At 39.8% G+C, this 19068-nt stretch overlaps 1 protein-coding gene across 1 annotated transcript in view; it reads right to left on the reverse strand.

The window, feature by feature from the left end:
• SLC12A1 (solute carrier family 12 member 1) overlaps nt 1-19068 on the reverse strand; it is a 42304-nt gene that overhangs the window by 14790 nt on the left and 8446 nt on the right. The window contains exons 5-17 of the mRNA XM_020790121.3: nt 15979-16074; nt 14722-14861; nt 14181-14291; nt 12925-13036; nt 12407-12534; nt 10638-10722; nt 9617-9768; nt 7418-7525; nt 6600-6723; nt 4694-4795; nt 1162-1317; nt 451-550; nt 256-367 (exon numbers count right to left, since the gene is read on the reverse strand). Of these exons, the coding sequence (XP_020645780.3) occupies nt 256-367; nt 451-550; nt 1162-1317; nt 4694-4795; nt 6600-6723; nt 7418-7525; nt 9617-9768; nt 10638-10722; nt 12407-12534; nt 12925-13036; nt 14181-14291; nt 14722-14861; nt 15979-16074 (1526 nt within the window). The remainder of the gene's footprint in view (nt 1-255; nt 368-450; nt 551-1161; nt 1318-4693; nt 4796-6599; nt 6724-7417; nt 7526-9616; nt 9769-10637; nt 10723-12406; nt 12535-12924; nt 13037-14180; nt 14292-14721; nt 14862-15978; nt 16075-19068) is intronic.

Raw genomic sequence — 19068 nt, forward strand, 5'->3', positions numbered from 1 at the left:
GTAGGCCCATTTGGTGTGCATCCTAGCAGCTCTGTTTCGCATCCTGCTTAATCTGGGACCACTGGTGTTTTGCATGATGATGCAAACTACCTAAAATAGGATTTTTTGTGGCAGTGTTGAGGCAAAGCACATAGTGAGTCAGTGTCCATGTTACAGATTTCCACATGGAGAGGCAGACATTACAAGTTGCCTTAGCAGGAGAGCAGCCATTCTGAGTGTAGCACAGTTTTGCACAGGTTCACGGAGCTTACTTACTGTATATACTTCACAACAGATGCAGAGCCCATTGTTCTTTGCGAATGAATGTGTGATGTCCAACAAAGCTGGTCTTGTCATGGGTCCGCCTGTTAATACTATGCATTGAGGCCTGTGAATGTGGACAGGGGAGCATTACATTTGGCAATATATTCATGCACAGCAAGCTTTGAACCACATCCATGGAGACTTTACCTGAAGTTTTTGACATGGTCATCCACTGTTGTTAATTCTAGTGCAGTGTCAACAGCACTGACATAGTACAGTGCCTGTGACGATGATCCCCAATTTACCTCTGTCGTTGTAGAGAAAAGAAATTGCATATTGTATCATTTTAAATTTCTACATTGTTTTAAGACATTGTATTGATCTACTAAAGCCATGGGAATAATTTGACATTTATACTGTATGTGGAATGTTAAACAGATTGTGATTGTGATTCTGTATCCACTTATTGAAGAGTAGGCACCACTGAATGCTGTGAAACATTTTTGAGTAGACATATACAGATTTGCACTGTTAGCATATTGAATTTAAAGACACTTCTAATAGTGGAGTACTTTACTTATGAGAGGTTCTTTGCTTTCACTGAAATATTTCTATTGTCTTTTCTTCTATAGTTGTGATTTCAGAGTTATGCTCTGAACTCTTTACAAGGATAGAGAAGATATAAATAAGACAAAATTCAAAACTAATGTATGCTTTCTATATATGGCAATGTACAAATCAAAGGGATGCCTTTCTAAGTATAATGATTCTAGTCTCAGAAATTTAAATGCACAGAATGGACTTAGATATCGTAAATGGGGAATCTCCCTCTCCCACAAGAAGTTGCAGGATATTCACAGCCTTTCCCCTGTGTTTTCTTTTTCCATTGGGGTCAGCATGTTTGGCACCCAGCCTTACCTGGCTTCTTGTATGTCACATAAATGTACAGAAAGAGCTCAATAGCATAAGTGATAACAGCTGCCCACCAGTTGATGACAAACATGACTGCACAGCACAGCACAGCTCCAAAAAGGGACACCCACATGTTGTAGTATTGGAAGGCAGGTCTCCAACCTACAAAAGTCAATTTTGTAAGTAAATTTTAAAAGAAAGAAAAGACCACATTTCTACTCATCACTTTATCACAGCCATAGCATCTCCACCCTCCCCATGTTTAGTGCAATCTACCCACATGAAGCTTAGAATCATGGAGTTGGAAGGCTTTAATCCAACCCCCTCCTTAGTTCAGGAATCCAAATCAAAGTATATCTGACAGATGGTTGTCTGTTTTTCTCTTGAATGCCTGCAGCATTGGAGTGGTCAGTGCCTCCTAAGGTAACTTGTTCCATTATCGTAGTGCTTCTAATGGTTAAGAAGTCTTTTCCTGATATTCAACTAAAATCTTGCTTCCTGGAACTTGAGCCCATTATTATATGCCCTACACTCTGGGACGTGGTGGCGCTGCAGGTTAAACCTCAGAAGCCTCTGTACTGCAAGGTCAGAAGACCTGCAGTTGTAAGACCGAATCAACACAACGGAGTGAGCCCCCGTCGCTTGTCCCAGCTCCCGCCAACCTAGCAGTTCGAAAACATTCAAAATACGTGTAGAAAAATAGGTATCACCACGGTGGGAAGGTAACGGTGTTCCATGTCTAGTTGTGCTGGCCACATGACCACGGAAGATTGTCTTTGGACAAAACTCTAGCTCTATGGGTTGAAAATGCAGATGAGCACATCCCCCTAGAGTCGGACACGACTGGACAAATTATCAAGGGGAACCTTTACCTTTATTTTACACTCTGGGATAATTGAGAACAGATCCTGCCCCCTCTTCTGTATGACAGTCTTTCAAGTATTTGAAAAGTGCTATCCTTTCTTCCCCCAGTTTTTTTTTCTCAAGGCTAAACATGTCTTGCACCCCTTCATCCTAAGCCATTAATAAAAATATTGAAGAGCACTGGGCCAAGAACTGAGTCTTGTGATACACCATTTATTGCTTCCTCCCAGCTTGAGTATTTGACCCAACTCTGGGAGGCAGTGGAAGACAGGAGGGCCTGGTGTGCTCTGGTCCATGGGGTCACAAAGAGTCAGACATGACTAAACAACTAAACTACAAGCAACAACAAGCTTGAGAAGAATCTGTTGATAACCACTGTCTCATTATAATGCTGTGACCAACTGTGTACCCACCTGACAGTTGTTCTATCCAACTCACACCTAGTTAGCTTGCTAATTAGAATATTATGGGGCACTTTGTCAAAAGCTTTGCTGTAGTAAAAATATATTACATCTACAGCATTCCCACCATCTACCAGGGATGTTACCCAATCAACAAAAATAGAGAAGATTAGTCTGACAGGATTTGTTTTTTACCTTTGCTATGCACATACCTGATGAATGCTTTTTATTGCTTTTAGCATCTCTTGCTAACCTCAGCTCATTCTCAACTTTTTTCTTCCTAAAGCCATCGCTTCAATTCTTTGCAACTCGTCTGTACTCTTTCTTTGTGACATGGCTTTCCTTACTTTTCCTTACTTTTCAGGTCCTCTTTTGAGCTTTTAGTGAAGCCAGATTGGTCTTTCCTCCCCACCCCCGTCTTCCACTTTTTTTTTTTTTTTGGAATTGTTTGTAGTTTTGCCTTTAGAACTTTCTTTTTAAGAAACTCCCACCTATCTTGGACTTTTCCTGTTAGGATCTCCTGCCATGGGCTATACTTTTCATTGTTCTGAGTTTATTAAAACTGGGTTTCCTCAAATCAAGCATACATTCTGCTTCCCCACCCCCTTGGAGATCAAGAACACAAGTAGAACACAGTAACTTTTTGAACACAAGCAGAATCTTCTGGGTAGCTGCATTGGTGGAGTGAAAGCTGGAGAAATGTTTCTAGTAAATCATGGTTTGTACTATTCCTTCTTCTGTGCTATATTAACACTTGCCCCTGCTAGAATTAACTGGTGGGATGATGGTTGTGGTCATGGAGCTGGGACAAACTGTAAACAGTAGTGGTTTATTTGCTCCTGGTCCTCTTCAGAATTGCTTACTTGTTGCAGAAGAAACAATAACAGAAGGATTATGTGCATTCTTCCTTGGAAGCAAGTTGCAAATTTACTCCACAGGACTTATTCCCAGGTAGAATAGAAAAGTCATATCTCTAAGCTATCAGGCAGGACTCAGCAAAGTCAACATGGATTACCCTAATATCAATGGAATGGCAGGTGCTGTTGGTCAGAATTTTTCCTGTCTTGTTATCCAGGCTGTTAAGGAGGCACTGATGTGGTCAGCCACAATTTGCTGAATAGAAAGCACAATAAAGGAGAATTGGGTATTTTTATTATTATTATTTGATTGAATGAATGCAACCTTTAAGTTACCACAGTATCCTAGCCCATGTGAATATGCAATGTATACAGTAATTGGTACTGAGGTCCCTGCTGTTGATCTGATGTTGTTCAGCTCTGCAGATAATTAGAGGAAAAGTCTTTTAAAATGTGCCCTCTGATCAGGCAGCAGCATGAAAACGAATAGGAACAGTGTTAATACATATACTTATGTCACCACTGTGGTTTCTTCCATGCTGGAAATAAGAGGGCTGTTTCTCTGCAGTTGAAATAAATATATCTTTGTGGGGTGATGTGATTTGAAGTAAAAAGAATTTGCTATTACCATTTGAGTAAATAAATGGGGCAGTAAGCTTTTAAAAGTGGCTGTAGTTGATGGACCAGCAGAGGCTGTGGGTGAAAGGCACAAATATTTTTCTATGGCTATTTCTACTTCAGGTGCTTTTCTGTAACAGGGAGAGAGAGAAAAAAAACCTGAAACTGTTGTTTTCCTTGCTAGTAGTTAGAGGTAGTTTTTGTTTGTTGAGTTATTGTTATTGTATGTTTCCTGTGATATTTCAAGTAGTTACTAATACTGAGGTTGTGATTATACACATTTCATATACCTTTATCTAATTAAAGAGCAGATCAACCATGATATGATCACGCTGTCATTAGTGGAGGGTTGGCTTAGGGAATCAACTGGTGGACAAAAGAAGAAACATATTGAATCTTAAAATTTAGAACTGCTGTGTGTTTGATGTTATTTGCCACCTGCAGAGAAGACTCTTTCCTCTCCTTTTTGTGCATTTAATGGGTTGGTTCTTTTACTCTTCTTTCTCTCTTCCAGAAGGTTGGGCATTCTGATTTTGGATACCCCAGCAGCTCATCATAGTCCAACTTAACTGCCTTCTCAGTCTTTATTTTGCATCTCAGGTTACTTGCTTATTCTAAGCGCCTCCACAAATTATCTTGCAGATTGTTTGCAGTTATATACTACAGACATAAACACAAAACTCTAATGTTAGTCTTAAAAGTCTTAACCCCGCAACATTCTGACAGCACAAATACCTTGAAAAATGAGCCAGTATATAATTAATAGATGTAACTGGAAATAGAAAATGAAAAACTAACCTGGAGATTTTGCGTATGAAGCATGGAAGCAGGAGAAATTGATAAGTGCATAGGAAGCCAAGAAGAAGTTGGAGATGATCGGAGCAATGGTGTTCAGCTCAGCTGTAAGAAATAATTATGAAAACGTGTTAGGTGCATAGACATCTGAAGAGAATAAACTTAGAACTGGTCTGACAATTAGACAGAGCAAAGTGGCCTGCCTCAGCTGAACTTCTGTGTCCTGAAGTAGCAACACATTGTTAGTCATTTAGCTTATTATTACTGTGTTTTGATTGCCAAGGAACACCAGAAGTACTTTGGGGATTTTTCCTCATTAAGTTCCATTAACAGCTCGATCAGATGATGGATGAATCCATATAGATAAACCTTGTGCTGCTGAACCCTTTCTGCAAAGGAAAGGGATGTTTAGGAACCTGTCTGGCTGTAGATCCTCCTTTCTACCAGACAGCAACAAAAGAAAAAGAGGGAAATTCTGAACAGAGTGTGAGAGAGATGGACTGTCGTTATAATGTGCTGTTGTTGGAAATTCCTCAACAGTCTTTAGAAAACATCTAAGATAAGAAATGAAGGAAGATAATCTCACTGTCTACTTCTATATCTTTGGGAGGATTCCAGTGATATAAATATAGTAGGATTGCGGTATCCATGGGGGATCAGTTCCAAGCTTCCACCCACGGATGCCAAAAAATACTGAGGTATTGCACGCTGTATGTACATGGTACAGTATGCTGAGGTAAATTACCAATATGACTCTGACCATCATTATTTAACTCTGAATCTTGGCAGACAGTTTTTGAGAAGCTAATACTAACTGCAATACATTTCTTAAATGTAGAAAGCTTAATAAAGACTTTCCCTAGAATTCCTTAGAAGACGGTAGATATGGTACAGAACAAACCTTTCTTTGTATAATGACTACATTGTGTAGAAAACCAGATATAAAGTTAAACAACAGAAACAGAAATCATCTATGATCAAATGCTTGCTACTGTCATGGAAATCTCCCAGGGATCAGCAATGGTTTGGAACAGCAGGCCTTTGGTTTATGTAGACATTGTTTATTTTTTTAAAAATTTCGACTTGAGGCTACAATACTTTGAAAGACGGTAGGAAAAGCGTCTTGGAGGGCGATTGCTTGATTTTATAAGATGCAGAGCAAGACATATGTAGCTGCAGATCCTGACATCAGACAAAATCTTTAGAAGACCAAAAAAGTTTTTGGGGTCTCATTCCATTTCCATTCTATTCTGCTCACAACTTGATTGCTCTTCTTGTTAGGATAATGGCAATCTTGGCAAAAGTGCTTGATCCTGTGGAACGCATTGCTGTCCAGACGTGACCTGATGGTGGCCAACAGCACTGGTCTTCCAGTGGCTGCTGATACAGAGAAGCAATGATGTCTATATTTGTGGTCCATGCGACACCCAAACTACTGCCAGTACAGAGATGCCTAGTGACATAAGTCAGGGAGGATACTTTACCAGCACAGGGACCTAGAGCCTTGCGTTTGAACAATACCGCTGTGGCACCTTCTTTCCTCATTTCCACCAACCGGTGACAGTCGATAAATTCTTACTTCCCTTCCTTGGCAATATGGTGCTAATGGCAACTAAAATTCTCCACATTCCCTTTCAAAATTGCCATTTCTGGCAGTGACTCTACTTGCAACCCAGTTGGACTAGTTTTTCTTTTTGCATGCTTATTAATAATCAGAGGCAACAAAAATGTATTCCTTTTTTATATTTGCACTACCTTAGCCATTTAGTGGTGTTTTTTAAAAGTTTACCTTAACTTCTACAAAAGCAGCCTTTCTGAAGTACAGGGTATGCTTTAAAAGTAGGTGTGAGGGTTGATCAACTGAACAGAATAAGCTACTGATGATAGATGTTAGTTGTGATATACACACCGATCAAGATAAAGGCCATGGCAATGAAGAAAGTAAGGATGTATCCTCTAATTGGTTCATTGTTTTTCCCATATCCTTTGGCAAAAAAGTGGAGTGCTTTGTAGATGTTGTCCTTGCAGAGGGCCTGTCAAAAAAGAGAAGAATTTGGTTCAGAAATACATTATTTTCACTCTCTAAGGTAAAAGAAGATCTGAAAGCATTTGAAACACAGAGTCCAAGTGTGGGGAATATGCTCTGATACAGTACCGGTAATTCCCACATGCCTTCCCTGTTTCAGACATTACAGGACAGAAGAAGTAGAATGTAGCTGTGTACAAACCACACTGCTGTTATCCTGTAATGATTGGTCCCCACTTGCATCACCCAGGAGGACATGTTCCCTGAAGGAAGTGGAGGTTGCAAGGGGGCTCTCTGTTAAAAAAAAAAAAATTGCTGGATAGCTCCCTGAGCTGGATCATAGTGGTCAGGAGTTTGATTCCTTACTGTGTCTTGCTAGATAAAAGCCAGCCTGCATGGCCTTGGGCAAGCTGCACAGTCCCAGAGCATCCCCAGAAGAAGAGACTGGTAAATTACTTCTGATTATTTATATCTTGGAAACCCTGAGAAGAATCGTTGTAAGTCTGAATAATCTTTGCAATGCATGATTATTATTATTTCAGAGGACCCAAGAGTAAGTGTGGCTCTCCAAGATCTAAGGGTGGCTGTATAAGATACTGTGTCTCTCAGACATAAATTACTAGCAGATGGTCATATCTGTGATCAAACAGATTGCATAGGTACCTATCAACATGCAAGTCCCGTGATTTCTTTAATTGTACCTGGAAAACCTTGGGTGCACTGACAAGTGAAGCTAGTGCTGAGGAAAGTGTTGCAGAAAATATTCCAGCAGTGATTAAGGGACCAAATCCGGAAACCATGCTCATAACCTTTTGGAGAAAAACACAAACACAAGACTGCCACAAAACTCAGGTAAACATATACAAACAGAGGTCATGCATCCTCATGTATATGATGATAATATGCACTGCTATTTCTTGCCTCTTTTCTATTATCTTTCAAATCACTCATAAGAAACTTCAGGATGAGTCTGTACTCACTGTGGGCAAATCACTTCTGCTGTCAAGAAAACAATTTGCTTGCTAATAGGGAAGAGTGCTCTGTAATTGAGTTCTGTTCTGTTCTCGCTAAAGCCAAAGGCATTTTCTTTATTTCTTTTGCAAATAGCCTCATTCAGAGTAGGATCATATTAAAACAATGATTTCACCATAAGGAAGTTAATTACATTTTTTGGAAGTTCATGATCTTCACTGCTTCCAAATAATAGTTTTCATGTGCAATAACTTCATACCCAGCCTTCATATATCAAACAGTAGTTTACTCTATGTCTCAAAGGAAAGTCTCCATTGGTAACCGGTTAGGGGTATCTGAAGCAGAGATCTGTACAGGGCCTAAATCAGATCAGATATATGTTGCCATGTTGATACTCTAAAATTGAAATCCATTATTGTTTGCTTTGGCATTCTCTGTGATTTAGCATTTAATCTAGCTGTGCACATGTATGTACTGTTGCTCTGATCCAAAGTGGCACATACATTTAGGTGTAGAAAAGGAACTACAGCAGCTGATTCTTCTTATGTTCCCTTCCTGTGAGACAGCTCTGCATGAGCACCCTTTGGTATGGCACCAGTGCCCCCTTCACTGAAAGGACTGGAGAAGTTCTAGTCTGCATGGGACTCTGTGTAATGTGCACTCAAACTGCTGCTTATCCAAATCCAATGGATCCTCAGAAGAGCCTTCTGCTGTAAAACTTTTGCACAATTTTATCTGCGCAGTCTTGTGTACAGGATTAAGTCCTACAGCTTCCCTTTGTGTAATCAAGTTGCACTAGGAAGTTGCTGCAGGCCTAAACTCATTGGCTAGGGCCCGCTAGATGCCGCAGCCTTTATGCCTGAATACCCACATAATATTCCATTGGAAACCACTTTACAACTGTACATTGAGGCCTGATTTATATGTACAGCCAAACAAGGCAGGGCATACCATACTACTTCAGGAAGAGCTTAAGAGGTGGTAGTATTTCTTCCCCACCCACAACTCCCTGCGAGTCAAAATGAACTGATCAAGACTAAAGCTTACCCAACACACTCAGTTTCTGATCATTTTGTATATTTTGTTATGAGCTCTCAAACTGCATCCAACTCATGGCAACCGTAATAGGTGTTTAATGCTATGTGAGGTACTTCAGGATTGATTTTACCCATACCACAGATCAGTGAGTTTCCATGGGGATTAGAATCCAGGTCTCCTAAAATCTAGTCCATCACTGTATCCACGGCAATACTGGCTCCTAGATAAGTTTTAACTTGCAGATGATTTTGTGTGGAAAGAGGAGCACTCGGAAAAAAAAAATCTAAACTTCTGTATTTTGAAATACAATGTTCCATTCTACCATTTGAAGACTATGAACAGCTCATTCCCTCCCACCTTGTTCTACTCCACCTGTAAACCAGGCCTGAGAGTGGATGAACTGCTAATTCAAGTTTTTCATTAGGTCATGATTATTGAAGTACAGTATCTATGTAAATAGTCTTGCTTAAGAACACAGGAAACTGTCTTATACCAGACAAGACTATTTGTTTGCCTAGCTTAATATGGTCTAGAGGTGACTGGCAGCAGCCTCGCCAGGCCTTGGGCAAGAGGACTTGAGATGGCAAATGCTGAAACTGGGTGCTTCAGCATACAGAGCTTAGCTCTGCTCCCTATGCATAAGCTCAGTTTCTGCTCCCTGTTATTTTCCAGTATGGGCCATGTAAATAAGGAGTAGGTTGTACGAGTTACTACAGCAAAGGCGCCATGGGTAGTGTGGCTCAGGTATCCTAGCTGTGGTGTCGGTACAGCTACCAAACCCCTCCCCCCATGCTTATGTGTTGTGTATCTCTTAGTTTGTGTCTCTGGTTTGCTCAGTTATACAACACCCATATGATTATACAAATTGCATAATTAGAGCTCTTTAGAACCTGGAAATTATTCATCAGCCCGTAATCACATGTCTGGGTTTTACAGCTGGAGAAATCATAGCCTAGGGTACAGGCGGATGATCCATTGCAATTCATTCCAGATACAACAGTATCATTGACATTCCCAGTAGCATCACGTACGACGCAAGCAGCTGTGGAAACAACAGCATATTATTATTTTTCTTCCTTGTGACAGCTAGATAATATTCTCACCAGGCTGAGTACATTTTGGTGAGCTTATGTTCTGCATGCATTTCCGCTTCTGCATTATCTTGGGGGCAGCAGGGCCTTTGCATTTCTTTGGGTTTTACAATGCAAATAATGTCACTGTTTATTGAAGTGGTGTTATTAACGGTCTGCAGTTTGTACTCAGCCTTCTGTACATTTATCAAAGTAGAGTACATTATGAAATGTACAAATGATGCAGTGTTTGACAAAAATAGACTTTTGAAAGATTTCTTACATAAGTTTAAGGGACATACACGGCATCAGAAGAAATGCCTAAAGAAAGATAATAGAGGGCTATAAGATGATAGAAAGTTGGTATGACATAATTTATGTTTTTAAACTAAAGTGGCAATAGTTGCCTTCAGAAGATATTGGGGAAACAAAGTCTGTGTTTGTGTGTATGCTTGTGTGTTAATAATCTATATAACGGTTCTAGCATAGAATGGAAATGAAGAATCAGTAGGTGGGAGAAGGCCTTAGAAGGCCTGGGAGCCTGGCATTTTGGCTCTGAAATTAAGATTAATGTCTTAATTGCCCAGCCACCATCACCACTAGCTGTACACTCTCTGGGTGATCGTGGCTGGTCCCTCTCTGAAAAGGCACCATAGGGATTCAAACCCTTGGCCTCTGGTTCCCCAGCTAGCTACTCCAACCAGCTGAGCTGCCTAAGTGGCAAACCCGGATGATGAGGAAATAAGGAGGGTAAGTGGTGGTTTGAGCACAAAGATTAGAGCACACTTATCAACATTAACGATGACATCCCACTGGAATGCAACCATTGCTTCCTACTCACCTGCACAGATCGCTACACCTAGATAAGCAATGGTTGTGAGCAGAATGGCCAGCATTGTTCCTTTGGGAATCGCACCTTGTGGGTCCTTGAATATTAAAATAAAAAGACTGCTGTGAATTCTTACATTAAACAAGTGGGCTATATATATAAGGTGGCTCATTTTCTTCCTCCTTTTATTTGTATATTTGGTATAGATAGGTCTAGTACAGAATTTAATTCATTTATAGAATTTTATTCTATAATCATCCTTTTAAAAAGTTTTTATTAGGCAAAATCCTATTATGTAAAGTTATGCTACCGTACATCCTATGGTGGAAATGAATTTAAATGAATCGGAAGCTTCTTGTTCCCATGGCTTCATATTCTGAGATTTCCTATGGCTCTCTTTTGCCCTAGAAAAAGCCTTTGGGAGCCTTAGGATGGGTTGGCGAAACCCTGGTGATCCCAGCAATCTGGAGGTGATCCAGTGATGACTTTTGACTATTGAAGACTTCCCTGCCACAAGGCTCCCAGAGGCATCCCCAGGGTGAAAAGGAGCCCTCGTGTTGCCCCAGAACAGGACATGGGGAGGATAGGAAGCTTTTGGTTCTGTCAAGTGAAGCATTTCTGGTGCTCGATCCACTTTACGACCATGTAACTTTGCACATCAGGATTTTGTCCATGATCTTCATGATAGGCAGCAAGACCTAAAAATCATAATGCTTCTGTGAAGCACTACAGGGAGTTTTCTGAATAGTCCCAATTCACCACACAGTAGATGTAAGGGAAATTGTAAAGGTTAAGCAGAGTAATAAAAAAAGAATTGTTTTTAAAGAAAACTCTTACAACAGGCTGTACAGTAAAAATAGTGTATGTTTTAGTCATCTAAAAATTGACAAAAATTTGACACAGCATTTTCAGAACAGCAAAATACATCAGTATATTGGTATTAAAATGATTTCTAGACTTTTGCTTGAAATTTGGCTCCCTATGTACTGATTGTCTGGCTTGACTGCAAAAATTATGAATGCTGGGTTTGCAGCTTTTAGAGTCATGTCAGCATGTGACTAAGTCTGTATCTTTCATCCTTTAATACAATCATGAGCAAATATCATTCCCCAAAGGCTCAAAGGCAAAAATATGAAGGAAGATATTTATTATAAACTAGGTCAAAAAAAGCAAGGGAAGGCTTATGTTTTATATCATTCTGTGTTTCTATAAAAGGCCTACAAACAGACAACATACTTTGTGGCTGGCGGACACACCAATCACCTTGTGGTGACTTTGGTTTAAAATATGGCCATGGGAGGGACATAGGCCAAGTGAAAAGGCTGTTTTTTCCATTACGTCTAACTTAATCCACTTTTTGGGGGGGAGGGGAAGAAAATCCCTTCTCCCCCTCTTGCTGTAAATTTGAGTTCCACCACAAGTACAGCTTTTATGAATTAGCAAAGCTATGGTAATAAGAATTACATAGCTCATTTCTATGAGCAGTACTCTGATAATAGCCCCATTAATATTCTGCTGCTGAAGTTACTGAGTGGCCTTTTAAAATTTCATAGTCTCTGTCTGGAAGACATATTCTGCTAAGTCTGCATGGTTAGCTCTCTTCCATCAGACAGTGCAAGTGGGAAGGACTTGCCCAGCCCAATCAACACGTTGGAGCCTTAGCTCTCCTTCAGCATTCAGGGAAATGTCCAGAAAAACTTACTGTATTTGAAAAGAAGATGGGAAGAACTTAATGTGTAGCCTACATAATTAAATAGTCTGTTAAAGAACCATACACATACCTCAAGGTCTCCAGAGATGTTGGCCCCAGCAAGAATGCCTGTGGCTGCAGGGAAGAAAATGGCAAATACAGAGAAAAACCCTTCGTCGCCTCTAAATTCTGGTCCAAAGTTTTCTGCAAATATTGAGGCTACAAAAGAGAAGGGGGGAAACGTGTGTGAAGTTTCAGGACAATACCAGAGATGTTAACCATAGTGATGGAATGTGTCTGCGCTGCACCATTAGACCAGGGTATTGCCCCTTTGATTGCCATGCCCCCTCCTATGGAATGCTGGGATTTGTAATTGGGCAAGGTCCTTAGGGTGCTAAGGAGTGGTCCTTAGCTGCAGGTTTATGCACAGCATTTTGTAGTTGTAGCAGCGCTGTAACTGATGGGAAATATGGCAGCCTGGATTAATTGCACTGCTTCACACTTCATGTAACTGAGGTCACCTTATCGTGTGCCAGTAGCATACGTTGTAATAGATCTGCTGATAGGTAGGACTTGGGCAAAAACCAATCAATCAACCAACTCACTTGCCTTGATAATTAAAAAAGCCTCTTGCCTTCTTTTCATTGGTGCTTGGAATGACAGTCCCAATGAAGAAATTCACGATAGCAACAAGCAGGATAACTAAGAGAACAACCTGAGCCTGTAAAAGAAAAGAGATTATTTTTGTAGTGGACTTGGTTTCAATATTTAGCTATTTTCTAATTTCATTCCATTGATATATTAAAACTGAAATAAATTGATCTGTGGGGTGGGTCACTCATTTTTCAATATTTTTTTGTGTGTGTGTGTGCGTGCATGTGCGCGCGCACGTTTAACTCTGTTGCCCTTTTGAAAGTGCTTCTTTACTCCAGTAAGGCAATAGACAGGTTTTCCTTAATGCAGCTGACTATGAGTTTGCAGTTACAGCAAATCTGTTCCAGGTTTAAGTCTGGAACATAAGGAGCTTTCCAGGGTGCTGAACATATTCTGGGGAAAGAGAACCATGGATGTAGCTCCTACAAAGTGCAGAGTGAAACCATTGGCCTCATTCCCCAAAATCACAACCATTGGCCTCTGCTCCCTAATAGAAGAAATATCACCAGTGATCTTGCCAATAGAGCCCTTAAATTATGGCAGTAAATTAAATAGCACACTAAAACAAAGGGTATGTCATAAGAAAGAATGAGGAGATTCTTTGGAAGGGCAGCTTTTCATATCCTCATTTGTGTATTTCATCAACATAGGATGATGTTTTGTGTTCTTTTTGATAGATCAACTCTTCAGATTCTAGGAGAAATCAAAATTGTTTTGCTATCGCCGAGGTGCCACTTTAAGCCCAAGTCTGACACACTTAACTACTGCTTACTGGAAGCTCTTTTTTAAAAAAAAATCTATTTAAGAAATTCTTTGGGCAGCTCTTTAGTCCAATATAATACGTAATAAACAACTGGGGATCGTAATTCACTGCTAGTGTTGAGATGGAACCTCTCTTCTCCTATTACTTTTTTCAGACTGAGTACAAAATGTGCACACATCTTATCAAAACTGTTTTACCCAAAGCATGTTTTACCCAGGATATTGTTTGCTATATTTCTTTTATTGGGCAGATATTTTTTTTTGCACATTTAAATGATGAAAACTATAATATGCATTCGGGAAAGTGTGCATTATATACCTATCTATCTACATCTATGCAGAAATCTAGTGACAGTGAACTCTCTAAGAGTAACTAAATGCAATAAAACACATTGGCTTTTACAGCATCCATTTTTGTGCCCATCTCCTCTGAACTTTTATTTATTTACCTTGGATTCCCATTCCATACCAGCCACAGAAATACCCAGAAGAAGTACTACAGTTATGGCACCTATTATCCTGATGTCATTGGTTGCATCTACCATTACTGCATTACTGCTCTGGAAAGTAGAGGAAAAACAGTGAGGAAAAATGATTAAAGATATAGTTTCAGTACAATAACTCTAGCAGACACATAAAATAGAAGAAAATTACTAAAGAGGGATTCTTCACATTCCATGGGTAATGAGCCCTGAGTTTCACATTTCTTATGCTGGTTGGACCTTAGTCGTCAAGGTTATTGGTTGGTTAATTAGAACCTTCATTCCGTTTTCTAATTTTGAAATTCTTATGGCACAGTGAGAAACATTTCCTCAACCTAGTACTAGCAAAAGGAAAGCTTAGGAATTAGAATTTATGATATGTATAGAGAGTTGTAATTTCTATATAAAGTTGCGACTTAATGTATTTATTAGACATATGATCATTCTACACAAAAAAGTTATTAACTAAGGTTCCCTGGCTTCATCATGTGCAATATGTTATAGTTACCTTGAGGAGCTCCACCACTGTTTCTGCAAACCCAACCACATACATAGCTACTGCCACAGCATTGGCAAAGGCAAAGATGAGACCAATGGAACCTCCAAACTCAGGTCCTAAGCTTCTGGAGATGAGGTAATATGCGCCACCTGTCGGCACAGCAGAGGTTCACTGTTAGAGCCTGAAGGGAAACATGTTTGAGGGGTGCTGGGAGGCCGTGGCGCTGGAGCCCACCGAAATGGCCTTGATGGGCTCCATGTAGCCTGCCTGTGTCCCAGAGACTGGAACATTGTCACAATACTTGATCTATATTCTGCCACTCCATAATACAACCCGGTTTTTGACCATTACTGCAAATAAATGTAATGAAAGATCTTCTTTTGCTCCCCTCCCCTCCTGTTTTTCTCCCTTGCAGAACTCAAGGTGATTATACTTTTAAAAAAAAGATGAAGCTAAACAACCACAGTTAGGCATAGTATGAAAAAACAGTCAAATAAATGGTCAGATTAGGACAAACACTGGCCGAAATCCCATTCTGTGACTTATTCTGCACGAGACTGATGATGGGAATGATTCACCATGGGAATTTCTCAAAAATAATAGTAATTTCCAATCCCCCCTCTGAAGGTCATGAGGCTCCAATGGGATCTCTTTCACCATGGGAAGCCATGTGGGTGTGTGTGTAGGTGTGTGTTACGAGATGGCACCGGTGTTCATTTCTAAAACTTCCTGCTGTGGTGATGATTTTACTAACGGTGGTGATTTTCAGAAATTGAAGACTTCCTCCAATATTCTGCAGTCTCCAGTGACTTCCCTATGATGAAACAGATCATCTGGGAGTGTCATAGCCTTTAGGGAAGGGAATTGCAGATGTTTATTTCCAAAAAAATCACAGTGGTTAATGATGTTGCCAACTTAACATAGCATAGTTCCATGAACAGGACTTCAGCCACTAAATGAATATAATTTTTCAACCATTTAAAACCATAAAATGGCAACAAAAAGAACACCCAGCACTTAAAGACATTTCCTGAAAAAACATATTTGAAAAAAACATCATTTTAAATTAAGTTAAACTAGTTTATTAATATTGGATTATGATGACCCTGACTTCAGACATGGCTGTCATCTAGTCCATAATGTTTACCATAGCTCAGATTAGTTCTCACTTCATTGCAGTTTTATGGACATATTTGATTGGTTTCACACAGTGATTGCTTCTGTAGAATTATCTGTGCTCTCTGTGCAAACATGAAATTGACTTACCTCCTCTTACAACTCCATTTGTACATATGGCAGACATGGAGATACCTGTTACTGTTGTTACTACCACACTCAGGCAAATAACTACGACTCCAAGACCTGGGAAAAAAATTCCAGAAAAGATGTTTGACCCAAATACCTTGGTCATATCATTTCCAATAAAATCCATTAACTGAAGCCATCTATCCTGTAGTTAGAAGCCATCATCGTTTGTGGAGAGGATATGGAGTTGTGTCAATCTGTAAGTACCTGAAATGTGCTTTAGCCATCAAAAATAAAGAAAATACCTTTAAGGCAACCGGGTATTGGTTCCCTTGCTCCACGGGACATTTTGTGTCAATGCTAACAAATAAGAAATAAGTTAGAAGATCCCATTAACTTCATTAAGGACAAACAGATAACAGTCTTTGTGGCCAGTCCATCCAACGAAACCAACCTGTAATGTTCTGAATAGACTTTGTATTAATCAAAGAGAGAAAGAACAAATGGGTCTCCAGGAATAAGCAGATTCCTTTTCTCCTTCAGTCTCAGGCGTTGACGAACTGAACTAGACTTTGTGATTCTTAAGAAGATAAATCAGTTAAGGGTGGGACCCTTCATTCTTCAACCCACCTTCTAGTTTCTTTGGCTATATTGTCCGCTGTACTGTTATTTTAGCGTGAGGAACCCTTGAGCTGCCTAAGAATCAGGCAACTCTTGGGAAACAAATTAGGGACTTGAAGAGGGAAACACTCTAAAGAGTTTTACCTCCACGGACAAAACCATTAGTTGATATTGCAGATGTTGATAAACCAGTAATGGAAGTGACCAAGGTGGCAAGGAGGATTATGATAACTCCAAGACCTGTCAGCAATGAAAAGATGAAAAAGATAACTTGCCCATTGTTTTCTAAAACTGTTCTCCAAAATAATACTTTAGATTTGGATCGAGACTCTGGACTCATTTTGATTACAAGCAACTTTTGCTAATGTTACACAGTAATGTGCCATTTCATTGATGCCATAGTAATAATGCTTAATGATAACGTAGCTGTCATTTTCCCTTAGTGGATTATCTTGCAGAAGACAAACAGCGCCAGATTAATGCAGAGGCTCAGCAAATTGCCATTTAAGGTTTCAGATTATGAGGAGCTTCTGAGCTTCTTTAAAATAAGAAATCTAATTTTCAAACTTCACAGAGTTGTTAGAATAAGAAATCTCTTCTGGAAAATGTTGTGAGTCCTCTAACACTTTAACATAACTTAGAGCTTCAATATGTCAATCCTGCTCTAAGACATCTTTTGAAGACATTGACAATGTTAGTACTGACTGGATGATGTTTTCCCTCCGTGGTCTCTGTGTAGTGGGTGAGCAGGAAGGTGCCTTTCCCAGTCCATCTGGAATGCTTGTCTGCCTCCAGCATTCCTTGACATTCAGACATAAGTGTGAGGGGGATATAGGTGCATGGAGTCCAAAGCATGTAAACTCCATCTCATGATCTGGGAACTCAGCAAATGGCTTGGACCTTTGGATTTTAGATGTGTGTAGTGGGTTCATAGCTTTCTGGGTGTTTCTGAGGTTGGACATACGGACCTAATGATGAGATAGCAAAGTGCAGTTTAGCTCTTGCTGTGCCTCAAGGAAAAGGTAGTGGAGAGTGGAATCTGAAGTTTGATGGCTAACAAATGATAACTCTAGAATTAAATGTGAAAAACAGAGCCATTACAACTGCTTTTGTTAGAAAGCAATGCCAAGCTCTGATTAAAGTTTAGATTAAAATCCCAGTTGTAAGGACATTAAATGACATTAAAATAAACGACTTCTGCCCACGGCTATTTTCATACCTTAGAACAAAGTAATACTTCCTGATGATGGCAATAAGTTACTAAACTGCTCTTAAAAAAGAAACTAATTTTGCATGAAGCCCCAGAGCAAAGTCTTGGCAATGTTAAGAAGCGGAGGTTTCATGGCAAGGCATATACTTATATGTGCTTCCAGCTGCAAGACCTCATTTGGTATGCATCATAAAGTCAGCAAGCACCTTTTTGTCAGGCACAATGCCAGGTGAAAACATGCAAGGCTGTGTAGACCAGCAAAACCTACCACTTCTCAATTTATTTCTGCACATTTCCTGCCTATGCATTCTTCCCTGAAACAAAATGTCTTTAAAACATTTTCATATCTAGTTATACAGAAAATGTCTGCTTCTGAGCAGAGATTGACTGGTTATCATCCGAAAAGTAACTTTTCCAGTCTCTGGTTTGGAACATTTCTAAGACTAATGGAGGATATTTCTATTTCAACAAAATGCCCTGAAAGAAGGAACGTTTTAAGACTAGAATGACTTGTGCCCTTGTAGGAGTCAAACTATTACCTTACAAATAGCACATTGTTAAAAGACATCTAATTGTCACTCCATGGGGTTTTTTATACACACCGTAGCTTGCAACTAAATAGAAGCTGTGTTTGCAAGTATTGTTGCTCAGATATGAAAATCTACCAGAATCACAGTTCTAGAATAGTTAAGAGATATCAGCATTTAATCAGGTGCTGTCTATAGTGTACAGCTTGACCCAAGGAGCAAGTGAAGTGTAGGCAGCCATCATCGAAACACAATTCCTCTGCCATTTTTGTCAACTTCTGTCTGGAATTGGAGTGGGTGGGCTTTTGCCTGCTTCAGGCAGCCTGGTGTCTTGGTCTGGCTTGGATTCTACCCTGATGCATTGGCTTCATCAAGAAAAGAAGCTTGACTGTTCCAAAGAACCTCATCGACATAGATCAGTTTTCTCACAAAGAGCAAGATTATTCAGTAGACCTGCTTTTTCACCGTACCACTTCAGGTTGGTGATACAATACAAAAGGCTGCTTGGTATCAAAAACTATACAAAAGCAAAGTCCTCTATGCACAGAGAACAGGATGTCATTGTGTCCAGGGATGGGGGTGGGGGCAGGAGGAAAAGAGGAGTTTTTTCCACCAGTAGTTTAGAAAGTTCCATTCCAGAAACAAACAGGTCATCTCCATCTTGAGAAGTCATACTACAAGGTTTTTGATTTTGTTTTTAAAGAATAAAGAAATTATTTCCCTCTAGCTATCTGTACCGGTTATGACAACAGT

This window comes from Pogona vitticeps, chromosome 12, assembly GCF_051106095.1.
Source record: "Pogona vitticeps strain Pit_001003342236 chromosome 12, PviZW2.1, whole genome shotgun sequence".
Lineage (NCBI taxonomy): Eukaryota > Metazoa > Chordata > Lepidosauria > Squamata > Agamidae > Pogona > Pogona vitticeps.